Genomic DNA, 12,300 nt, shown 5'->3' with positions numbered 1-12,300 from the left:
CAGGGAGAAGTCAAGCATTGCCCACCAGGCTGAAGCAGAGTATGAGCTAACACAGTTGAAGCAGCACAGCCTGGGACTCGCGTTCAGCTCCTGGAACAAACTCAACATGGTGATGAAGTTGGTACCTCCCTGGTTCTGCTTTGGTTAGGCCGTGTTTTGGAGACTACTAATGACATCTGTCCCCATCCCAGTGCCTGAGGTCAGCACATGTGTGTGGTACAGTCCTTCCCATGCCAAAGGCCTGGCTTATGCCCCATTCTCCTCTGAGGTCATGGGCCACCCTGCTGAGGAAAGACTGTTCGTGCTGGCAATGCAGCATGCTGCAGAGGGCTGTGCTGCTACAGTGGCACCACTGCTTTTCACTTACATCTGCACAAAAAGGCCATCTGTCTTGCTATTGAGTCTTAGAGACGCTCTCTCAACTGCCTCTAGAGAATTATTCTGACAGGGAGATTCTTAAACTGAAGCCACCTCCTTTATCTGATTCCTGTGTGTGTCCACATCTTGAATTAACTCAGCCTTTTAAATAAAACCATCAGCTAGATAATGAAGCATGCAACTATGTATGCTAGCAAGAAACAGAAGAGCAAAAAAAAGCAAATTGCAAGTATGGCACCTATATTATTTTAAGGCAATAAGTGTTTCTTGTTAAAATTGTCAGGCATAATGAACATAAAACTGCACTATTTTATTGGGAAATTAGGAATTTAATAGGCAAAGCCTGCTTTCCAGAGTATAAAAAAAAGTGCCAAATGAAAGGCATATCAGTTAACTCACTACAATCTTCAACAAAGATCAGAAAAAGAAGATTAAAATAATCAAACTCACCTTAAGCCTGTTAAATGCAGCCCTCAGGATTTGTGTTTCCCTCTCACTCTCAGGAACAATTCGTATGACTTTATCACTGCCAATAACAGAACATTGAATTGACACTTTAAGGCTCTTTGCAGCAGCAAAATGCAACAATAAATACGTTCAGATAGCTACTGTACTTGTGCTCTTTTTTCAGCATCTGCAGAATGTTGGGCAAACTGGGGCTCTGCTTTTAAACCTGCTCCCTGGAATACACACTTTCATAGAAATTATTTGCCCTTTCCAGATTAGGGTGTTATCTTACCCTCCACTTCTATGTAAATGCTTTTGTTCATTCCTTCTAATTTAAACCATTGAGGCTGACATCTTCCATATTGAATATCTGCCTCAGATAAAATTTTTTTTTTTTTTCCCAGAACAACTAATCTGTTTCTTAGGACAATATTAGGTAAGATACATTGGTTTTGCATGCTTAGACATTTAATGGGCTTTGAAGAATCCAGTGTTTTCATGCATTAAAGAGAGGACTTGAATTTAGAATAGAGATGACCTTCACATCAGGGATATGCCTTCTACTTTACCTATTAAAGCTTGAACAAATTTTGTGAAGTAAATCGCTGTTCACAGATGCTCACAAGGCAGTAATTAATAGCAGCTCATTTTATGCACTTCCTTTAGCAGATCTCAACAGACATAACTTTGAAACGGGAAACAAAAAACTGAAGAGCTGTCCATCCAATGAGCACCAGCCAACTATGGGAGGTTGGAGACCATACAAAATACAGGGGATGATAATGTAACTAAGATATCACCATCACAGTCCATAAACAAGAGGGCTGAAATAAATTTGTGTGACCAAGGCTAATTCCATCATTTTCCTACATGATGAGTTTTTTTGATTGTTACCGTTGATAATCAGTACTTCTATTCCAAGAGCCCTTGAAGGTCATGCATATCTTTATTTCTACAGTTCCACCCACTAGCCAGAATCTCCTTTCAAAAAATTTCTTTATCTCCAGTTTCCTCATTATCTGGGAGTTTTATGCAGTAGAGTTTCCCTTGGCACTGTGGGAAGTTTGTCCCTTAAAACTCTCCTACTTTCCTGAAGCTTCTGAGTCTACTCAGAAGATACTGGGCTACCTAAAAGCAACACTGCTGAGGGTACATTTGCTGGCCTCACTGTTTCAGAAAGGCTCCGAAGCTGCTGTTATTCCCAGCAAGCAGGCACCAGGTCTTGCCTTTGGTGTACTGCAGCTACAGCTCTGGTAGGACTCACCTTTGTTGCAAGAATCCTTAAAGCATACATAGGTAAGTACTAAATATTGTCAGTAAGTGGTTCGGAAGAATGCACTGGTTGTTGGATTCAGTACTACTAAAGAATACTGAATTCTGAAATAGCTTGCTCTGCCTCTTTCTAGCAGCCATTTTCCCTTCCCCAATTCTTCTTCAGTCTTTTTTCTCCAGTCAACATCTGCTCCCCCTGGTTAGACTCTGATCCTTCTGTCTAAGCTCTTCACTTCTAGTTCTCTCCCCTGCTGAGCTTTCCCTGTACACAGGTTCCAAGCCTTAAAACTCCTAAATCTTTCAACAGCTTCAGGGCCTTAAAGTTTTTGGTCCAGTTAGACTCTAGGTTATGGCTGCAGTAACACTGATACACCCAGAAATGTGGACCTCAGTCCATTCTGCTCGGCTGCTGTTGATCTTACTTGACAAATGGTCTATGCATAAGAAAGATTTCTGAACTACTGTTGTTATAATTTGGCAGCTCTAAAATTTTAGGGGAAATTACTATGCTTCTGAGTCAAGTTTAACCTCCTGTATAGGAATTTACACAGAAAGGAATAAGTCCTTTAGAGTACTAGAATACTACAACTACTGCATCTTTTAAAGGAAAAGAAATGCTTTTAATTGACCATACATAAAACAGTGACATTATTTTCCATTATTCATTTCTTTCAGAATATTAAATTGCTATTAAGAAGAAAACAAGTAAACAGAACTAACGATTGCCCAGGACATGTGAAGGTGAAGTAACTAATAAAGATTCATTGGACATTTCTGGAAGGATCGGGACAACCGACATATGAAAACCAGACTGTAATGAAATAAATAGCTAAGCATGCGTTACGTGGCTAAAATGGAATTATGAAGGAACAGATATCACTTAGGTACAGTCTTGAATTAATACACATCACTCTAAACTGCCTTGGCTTAGCTCAGCACTTCTGTCATTTCCAACGTGATGAAAAGACCTGCCTCGAACAAGAAAATATGGGTGCTGTGACAGATTGATCACTTGACACACTGTTGGGAAATGCCTCAAGCTGTGGCTGGGTCTGCTGCTAGAGAGCTCATAGCAAGCAGTTTAGCATACCTAGTGCTGTCACTATTTTATAAAAGATGGTTAAGCCATTATGACAAGGCAATTTTATTTTTTGTGCATGCAAGATGCAGGAATACACTGAATTCCTGAGAACTATCTGCTAACATATTTCTGTAGGCTAGCCAGCCAGTGGATAATCATTATACATTCTTCAGAAAAGCACAGATACCAAATCTGCATTTACTCCTGATATCTACCAGTCAAAGAACATAGTCCTAAGATTATTTTTTAGCTTTACAGCTTTCCTAGTTACATCTCACACTGAAGAAACCAAACTATTACCTTAAACACTACACGTACTCATTGAATTTAGGGTGGAAATCCAACAGTCTATCCAGTAGTTAAGAGCCAATAACAAAATCTACCAGGTCACAGACTGATGTGGCTGATACCCCTGATGGCAGCTGTACCCAAACACTCAGAACCATCCCAATGAGGTCCATGCTGTCCCTCATGTCTAGCTGCTGAGGAGGAAGAAACAAGTCATCATGTATATGTCTAGGGAAAGTTGATTCATATTGTCTTGCCTGCAGACATATGTCAGCACTCTGCTAGTTTATACAAGCAAGATTATTTTTCTAACAATAATGCCTCTAAATCTTTTAAAAATATATGTATATATTTCTAAACAATCAGCAAGACGAGATCTATTTTGTAGAAATGAATGTAGAACTTTACATCAACCAGGACAAGCTTTCAATTTACCACTAGCAACTTGGCTAACGGAATTTAAAGCTAGGATTTAGTGAGATTATTTGAATTTTGTGTAAACACAGTTGAAAGCCTTTGCAAAGAGCAATACCTAAGCGATATGAAATGAACTGACCAGATGAGACTGGTGAGCAAAGAGTAGAAGCCAGACCGCTGGTGTCCCCAGGGACAGCCTTGTATCTGAGCAATGCGCATGACCAGCTGCTGGCTGGCACTGGCATGCAATGATCTTTGTTTCCTCCATTACTCCTGTATATTTTCAAGAACAGCATGAAAAATTACACAGATGCTTTTGAAACACACAATATGCTACTTGGGCTTGTGAAGGGTGATATTCCTGCCTCCACTGCGGAAGAAAACCTGTGGGCTTACTTCTTTGGCTCTTTTCATTTACTTTTTTTCTATTTACTTCATAATTTTTAGCTCATCTCTGAACAGACCAGATGGATTCAATGAAACCATTCTGCAGCACATACACAACTTCTTTCCTGATGGAATCAGTAGTTCTCTCTCATGAAACATCCCTGCTGAAGTCACATGCACGAACTGCATTTATGTAAATTCCTCACTTCCTTCAGGAAAATCCTTCTTACTGTTTTATTTTCCTGACTAATGTGAACCTTAATCAGCTCTCTCCTCTTCCATGGAATTCAATAAAAGCATGTTTACAAAGGTTTTACAAGTATTTTAAACACAGTTTGAGGAATGATATGTTATAAATCAAATACCTATAGGAAAAATCTGAAAGAAACTAAATCCCCACTTACAAGCATCCATTCCTAATGGTAGAGGAGGGATTATAGTTCTTGAGAACAGCCATAGCTGCTGCACTTAAGTGGTTCATTAGGTCTTGGGAACTAGTTACACACTGAGAGACACATCTGAAAAATGCTGCAGCATGAAAGCCTCTTGTCAATTCCCAATTTGCCATCAGATATTACTCGTGATGAAAGACTGATTGCTTCATTCCCTTTTCTCTGCTAAATTCTTCCTCTAGTCCAAATGTTAGGAAATATTCAAATGTGGTGTTTTGGTTATTTTTTGGTTTGGTGTTTTATGCTGACTCAAACAGACGAGTACAGCATTTGTGTTTTCTAGATAGCATTATATATAGTTTCTGCTTTTTAGTTATTAAGACAGGAAAACTGATGTTATTCCTGGTATAAGGAAGACCTAGCTTATCTATAATTATGAATGAAAAAGATTTGCTTTGGTAACGTAAGCAAAAATGCTGAGGAAGCAAAATATGTTACTGCATGATATTTATCAGTATACCACAGATGACTTATCTGAAAAGTGAATTTATCTACAAGATGCCCACTAATTTCCAGGCATAGTACATCTGAGTTTGATAGATGTTTTTTAAGTACAAAAAGGATTTCCTACTTTACCCATGCAGGAAACTTTAGGGGCTAAACTAATACTAGATTACTAGAACTCATCCTTTGAACAGCTTCATTCTGGAGACAGATGGTCCAGAAAGGTCAACGTCTACAGAAACTCCAGTTTAAATTCCAACTAAGGAACAATGCTTTTCCAAGCAAAGATGGCCCCCAATGACTCATGAACGTAACCTATATGGTTGTCTAGATCACACATGGAAAGTGGGAACCAGTTGCTTCAGTGTATGTCACTGTCTCAGGAAAAAAAAAGTGTGTGATAACGATACCATCTTGTGTGACCAAACATCATCCAGTCGTATGCAACAGAACAGGGAAAGAAGGCAGTTACTCCAGGCAGAAAATAAAATAAGATGTAACAAGACAAACACATGCTTAAGAGAAACAAACTGGCCAAAGAAGGAAAGCAGATGAAAAGGAGGCCTGGAGCTACCTGTGCAGGATTAGGTATGCAAAAATGTGGGATGTGCCCATTTTGACCCAAGGAATCTGGCTTACTACTCTAAGTTGTGGTGATCAAGCATGGAACTGCCAGTCAGTGCCCCTGGCCAGACCTATTACATCAGTTGTATGTATTTTTATATCTTGTCCCATTCTTGACTACCCCTTTCACTATGCTTGTACCTTGCTTCCTCCATCCATCTCCTCTCAAATAAACAATTCAGCACTAATTATTTTTTCCTCATTGATCCCAGATCTGCTACATCTGTACCCAAATTGAGTATGTATAGGTAATCTCAGCCTCATATGGTATTACTGATATGGTTATCTAGGTACTGTTGTCCGCAAAATGTCCCCACTGCACCCCTTCAATTACCTGGAAAATTCAACCATTTCTCACACAACTCCTCCACCTTCTGCAGGATCCAGCCATCCTTCACTGTGCTATCTGAAATTTTTGCCAGCTTCTCACATTATCATGTCCAGCAATTTCTCATGTCATGTCCCATACTTCATCCATGTCCTGATCAGTTAGCTTAAACTTAGGCCATGGTCTAGTCCATAATCTGCATTTGCCGGCAGCCCCAGCCTTCCTCCATGCTAAAAGTTCACACAGAAGCTTTTTTGAACTTCAAAATTGCTTCAGTTCATCCTAAGCTTCATGTATGTTTTCAGACAATTGCAGCAACAGTTTCCAAGTTAAGTATCTCGGGATTCTGTCCAGGAGATTTGCCCTTGGCCTCAGTGAAATCAAAGAAACACCAAGTCTGAAAGAGGGTTGTTACAGAATTCAGGTGTCAAGAACAGAAGGCTGAAGGTATGTATGCTTTGGTGATTGAGTTCTACATGAGATTTTTTATGCTCCAACTTCCTTTAAGACCGTGAGCAAAACACCACAGGTATCTACAAATGAGGTTAAGTGCAGGCTTGGCAGAAGGTTTCTTATGTTGAGCTCCATGGGGTTTATATCCACATGGCTGGCTGCCATTCAGTTGTAAAAACTACACACTGTATTTGGCTAGAGATATCTGGTGGTGGACTGGTTTGTTTGGTCCCTCTCTGCCTCATCCATTCCAACAGCCTGAGCAAGAGCCTAAGTCTGGGCTCTGTCCTGGTGGATGTGCTTGAGGCATGGGTGCTTGCAAAAGCAAAGCATTCAGCCTGACTCTGTAGCCGAGTCCATACTTCCCTGTAGAGCACGATGGACAAACTTAGGCTTAGAGCTGTGCTTAGCTGAGAGTATAAACATGGCTTAGCTCCCCACTCCCATAAATGGGGATGATAGCATCTTTCAAATTTAAAATAGAGTAATTTAGGTTGGAAAAGACCCTTAAGATCAAGTCCAACCATTAACCTAGCATTGCCAACTCCACCACTAAACCATGTCCTTAAGCGCCACACCTACGTGTCTTTTAAATACCTCCAAGGATGGTGACTGAACCACTGCCCTGGACAGCCTGTTCCAGTTGTGGGAGTAGTGAGACAATAAATACATTCATGACTTTTAAGCTTCCATATGGCTACAGTAATGGGAACAATGCAGGGACCACAGATGGAAAGCAGTAAATACACATTCTACAGAAAGTAAAGAACAAACTTCTACAACTCCTTTTAAGTCGTGAAATATCGTGCTTTTACCCAATAGAATTCAATGGTGTCACAAGCACTGTCAGAGATCATCTCTAAGCCTTGAAAGATATGAAACCTCCAGAGGTCCATACGTCTTATTTGCCGTTCAGTTCTCAGTTTCCTCTGCTTGCCCTTGATCTTACAGAGAGAACCATATACACTCAGACATGCACCACGCCAAGAAATGGAGCAGGTTTCTTCAAGCTGTTTTCTATTACAGACACACTTCTCTGTACCTGTTCCTGCTTTTCTGCTTTCGAACATGGATCAAAAGTGCTATGTAAACTTTGTTACTCCTTTTAAAAGTCTCCCCTCCTACCATCTTAATTTTATGGTCCTAACACACTGGAGACCACAGTCATGCTATGGGTGAATGCTACATGCTATTTTTTTTTTCTCCTTAATCCAACCCAAGGATTTGCAATTGTAGGAGAAATTCTTCTATGTATGATTCTAAATTTGAACTATTGAACTTCATCCTAGTTCTTCTAATTCAGTTATTAAGGCCATCAAGTTTTTCTAATACATGCCTAGAAGCTTCCTGGAATAAATAAATTGAGAAATAATTTCGGGATAAATTGTTTTTTTGTGGGTAATAATAACTCCAGGCATATAGAATGAGGGATAAAAGCATAAAGCAATTCCTGTTGCTGAATGGGACAAAGTCTGGAAGTATTTGGGTATTCCTGATAGGCAATCTCTTGAGCTCAGTCTAAGACCTTGATCCTCAAGCTCTCATGAATGTATAAAGGCTTTCAGGGTTAGCAGGAGGATTTCTATACTCATTACTGTACTTGCCACAGAAACACAAATAACTGGCAGTGTGTGAGTTTGTAAGCATATAAAAAAAAGATCAGAGGAATCGTCTCATACATATTTTAAAAATAAAAGTCAAGATGGTGAGCTTAGTTTTAATTTAGGACTTATCATTAGTGTTCTCTATGTATTTATTCATTTATGCAAGTTACAGCAAGAAGGATGAAAATATTTATGGAGTAAAAATTAAAAAAGGTTATGGCATGACATACTGTTGCACTGAGATGTCTGCAGCATGCTAAATTGCCCCCAACTATTCTGCAATGCCTTATTACCCAGTTTGCTTCCACAGAGTGATTTTGTATTTTAATTCATCGAAAGCACACATTCAATGCCACCATACATATAAAGGAAAAACAGGACATGCCTCTCCACAGTTCTGCAGGAAGACAGGATCCATAGATTACAAAGATGGGAAAAATACCAAATTTACTGAGTGTAGTAAGGAAAACCCTTGGTCTGCTTCTCTTTTTGCCAGTGTCACTGCAGTATGCTGGTGTAATTCCATTGATTTCAACAGTTACCTCTTCATTTCTTTTGTTTGCTTGTTTTTTCCTTTTCATGACAGGATGAACAGTTATTCCTGTGTTTGAGATAACTGTAATAGAGACTTGGGTGCTGAACTGTTCATTATCTCAGTATGTTATTTCAAAGAAGAAATTATAAATTTGCAAGCACTAAGCCCAGGAACATGATGTAAACTGCTAAACTGTACAACAGCAGATGACTGAGTCTCACAGGGAACCCTCTTATTTTCCCCACAGGGACACCAACAAGGTGACAATGCTGACCTGGCACAGTAAAACTTTGTGCCCAGGTAGAATGCCTCTGAGTAAAACAAATGAGAGGAGTCCTTCAGCACGGTGAAACCCTGCACACGTACAGCAAGGTGAAACAGTCTTTGCAAATTTGTCCCCGAACAGTCTCTGTGGCAGAATATTCTTCACATCAGCTGAAAATGATACTGCAGGAAAGGAGTGGATTAAATATATATAAAGCAGAGATGTAAGATAAGGGTCTTTGAATTAAAAACACCAGATGGTTGGTCTCCATGACCCCTGGTACACAGTGTCATTTTTGCTCTCTACCAACTGCCTTGAGTAAAGATACTGATGAGACAAACAGACCAAGCAGTGAGTTGAGCTGCCTGCAAAAGCTACAGCTATATCTGGGAGTATTTCCCAGTTTAAGGCACAACCTGAATGTGTTTTGGCTTAAGGCTGAATCCCAAGTGCCTGCACCTCAACATGTTGGAATGGCCTGCCCAGGGAGGTGGTGGACTCACCGTCCCTGGAGGTTTTTAAACTGAGATTGGACATGGCACTTAGTGCCGTGATCTAGTAAACAGACTAGAGTTGGACCAAGGGTTGGACTCGATGATCTCTGAGGTCTTTTCCAATCCAGCTGATTCTGTGATTCTGTAATTCTGTATGTTCAAACATCGTTTCCCTGCAAAAGGACACAAGGTGCACATCTGTGTGTGCACCAGGAGCAACCTATGTCGTTGGGGAACCAATATACACAAATCCCGCCAAATGCACTTCCCATTTAGCATTGTCAGGTTTTGTGCAATAAAATTATTGGAAAACTTTGGAAATGTTTTTGGACATTTAATTATGTAATGGGTTTTCTTTAAGTCAACTTCAAAACTAATTTTGAAATAAACATTAAAATAAAAATGTTTACTTAGACTTTCTATGAACATCGAAATCAAATGTGTGATGCAGGAGGAGAGAAAAGTAATTTTCATGAAAAATTTTCAGTTTCTAATTAGTTGTCTTGCAGAAATCTAGAGCTTTGAAGAATTGCACACTAAAAAGTGCAGCTTCAATTCTGCACCATATATACTTCAATCTGTAGTGTATTTACTGAACCATCCTTCCTTCCTGAAATCAATCCAGTTACCTGTGATGGCAAATTAGGTGTACATGTGCCTGCAGTATGATATGTTGTTTTACTAACTATAACAGATTTTAATATTAACATTTTCATAATTTTCAGATGAAATTAGATTTTAATTTTTTTTAATGTGAACGTTTAACATTTTGAGCTAGATCTAGTACAACAAAAAGAAACCTTGTGACTCACAGCATGTCCCCTCTTGAGGACCACTTGTCCCTGGCGATGAATTTAGAGATGAGGTTTAGAAACCTGCCACGGTGGAACATTTTTATCACACAAACAAGAAAACACCTGTCCAGCTGCTCCACATAGCTTTATGGATGCATATAGTCTTTTTGTTTATGCATCCTTTTACTCTAGTTGCAGGCTCCGCAACCCATTGCCTGAGCCTTTTTGTTTGGAAATATGAGTTTTACATCCTTTTCTACCTCATGTCATTTGTTTCTCATACCATAGGAGTTACGTGATGATTTGCCCAAAGGGAGGAACTGGCTACCAGCCCAGGTGCAGGCAGGGAGTCCTCCCTGCCACACTCACTGCTCACAACAGCAGCTGAAGGGGTCAATGCCTGCAGAACTGCTAGCAATATTTTGTCAAAAGCATACATAAGATTAGATAAGAATAAAGACAGAAAATGTTTGTTGGTGTTCCAGTGGAACCAAATCTAGGACCTGCGTGTAGATATATATGTCACCTTACACACCAGTAAAATTAACAGTACACTTGTGTGTAGAGTCTGAACATTAAGAGGCATTTGTATGTTATCAGTGGATTAAATAAAGAACAGCCAAAAAGTGTGTTTAATATGATCATCATAAAAGTTTTGTTCTTCGTTACTCATTTTACAGGCTGTGAAAATCCACAAAATAGCCATGTAGAAGTGCCTTTGTCTTGAAAACCTCCATTTTGTACATAATGGATTTTGTTGGGCTGGTTTTTTTAGGGGAGGGGGAAAGTGAGCTTTTTGTTGTTGTTTGTTTTTTTTTTTTTAAAAAAAAGTAAAGCAGTTTTAAGTATCAGTAAGGGCCATTCAGATGCACCCATGGAAAGCCTAAGGTCAGCTGTATGTAGGAGCTGGGGTGTGGAGGCCACCCAGGGTCACACTGGTGGACATGGGGCTCCCTTCATAATGGCTGTGCAAGACTCAGCGCGTTTGCATTTGCCAAGCCCACTGGGATACTACAATTTACCCTTCTCACCCATTTTTATAGCCATAAATTTAAGTTGCAGCCTGGCACAATGTTTCTCAGGGGCAGACTACCCACACAACATTTCAATGAGTAGGACCGATATTTGTGCTGGTCAGTTAACTCGTTAAGATGGGCTGACATAGATTTTATTGTTCATTCAGCTGGATCCAGCATGTTTTGTTTTCGAGTATCAAAAGTAAAAGCTTAAAAAAACCCACCCCAAACGAAATGATAAGTAACACAGAGTGAGTAGTGGGGAAGAATCAGCACAGCGGGGCTTCCTGGCCAGGCTCCTTTCAGAAAATGAAAGGTGCCCCAAGAGAGCTCTGCTTAGGAGATGACTGCAGACACTCCTCAGGGCTGTGCATTCCTGCAAGTCATATTCAGTATTTTCTTGTGAGAGGCCCTGTGTAGGCACATAAACACTGGCCGAGGTTGCCAAGAGAGGTGGTAGATGCTCCATCCCAGGAGACATTCAAGGCCAGACTGGACAGGGCTCTGAGCAACCTGACAGAGTTGAAGATGTCCATGCTCATCACAGTGGGGTTGGACGAGATGAGCTTTGAAGGTCCCTTCCAATCCAAACTGTTCTATGATTCTGTAAGACAGGCTTAAGCTCTAAAGATGTTGTAATACACGTCACGGTTCTTGCACATACCTAAATACGTGTCTGGATAAAAAAGACTTCAGGGTGCTAAATTTAAACAGGTTTATAGTGGTTCACGAGTTCACAGTCTCACTTAACAGCAGGCAACGAATGGGAAGGAAGCGTACAACACCGTCACACATACAAACAAGATAGCTATGCATAATTTGATGCATCTAAATCTTTGAACTTAGTCTTGATATGCATATATGCAATCTGACTCTGCTTTGATTTTCTAAAGCTAATTCTTTTCTTCTTTTTCCTCATGGCACAAACCAGTCCTGAGTATCTCACACAAAACTGACATGCCATCCTGTAATATCATTGAAAAATGCAACCTACAGTGCTGAAGAAAACCAAAACACACCA

At 40.0% G+C, this 12,300-nt stretch overlaps 1 protein-coding gene across 2 annotated transcripts in view; it reads right to left on the bottom strand.

Moving 5' to 3' along the window:
• Nucleotides 1–12,300, bottom strand: part of CPA6 (carboxypeptidase A6) — a 76,537-nt gene that overhangs the window by 43,297 nt on the left and 20,940 nt on the right. Inside the window, exon 2 of one of the 2 annotated variants that reach the window (XM_065831502.2) lies at nucleotides 829–904. In XM_065831502.2, the coding sequence (XP_065687574.1) occupies nucleotides 829–904 (76 nt within the window). Of the gene's footprint in view, nucleotides 1–828; nucleotides 905–12,300 lie in introns of those variants that run through there. The other variant, XM_071804037.1, reaches the window with a different exon arrangement.

Source organism: Patagioenas fasciata, chromosome 2, assembly GCF_037038585.1.
Source record: "Patagioenas fasciata isolate bPatFas1 chromosome 2, bPatFas1.hap1, whole genome shotgun sequence".
In the NCBI taxonomy this organism is placed as follows: domain Eukaryota; kingdom Metazoa; phylum Chordata; class Aves; order Columbiformes; family Columbidae; genus Patagioenas; species Patagioenas fasciata.
This window is presented reverse-complemented; position numbering and strand designations above follow the sequence as displayed.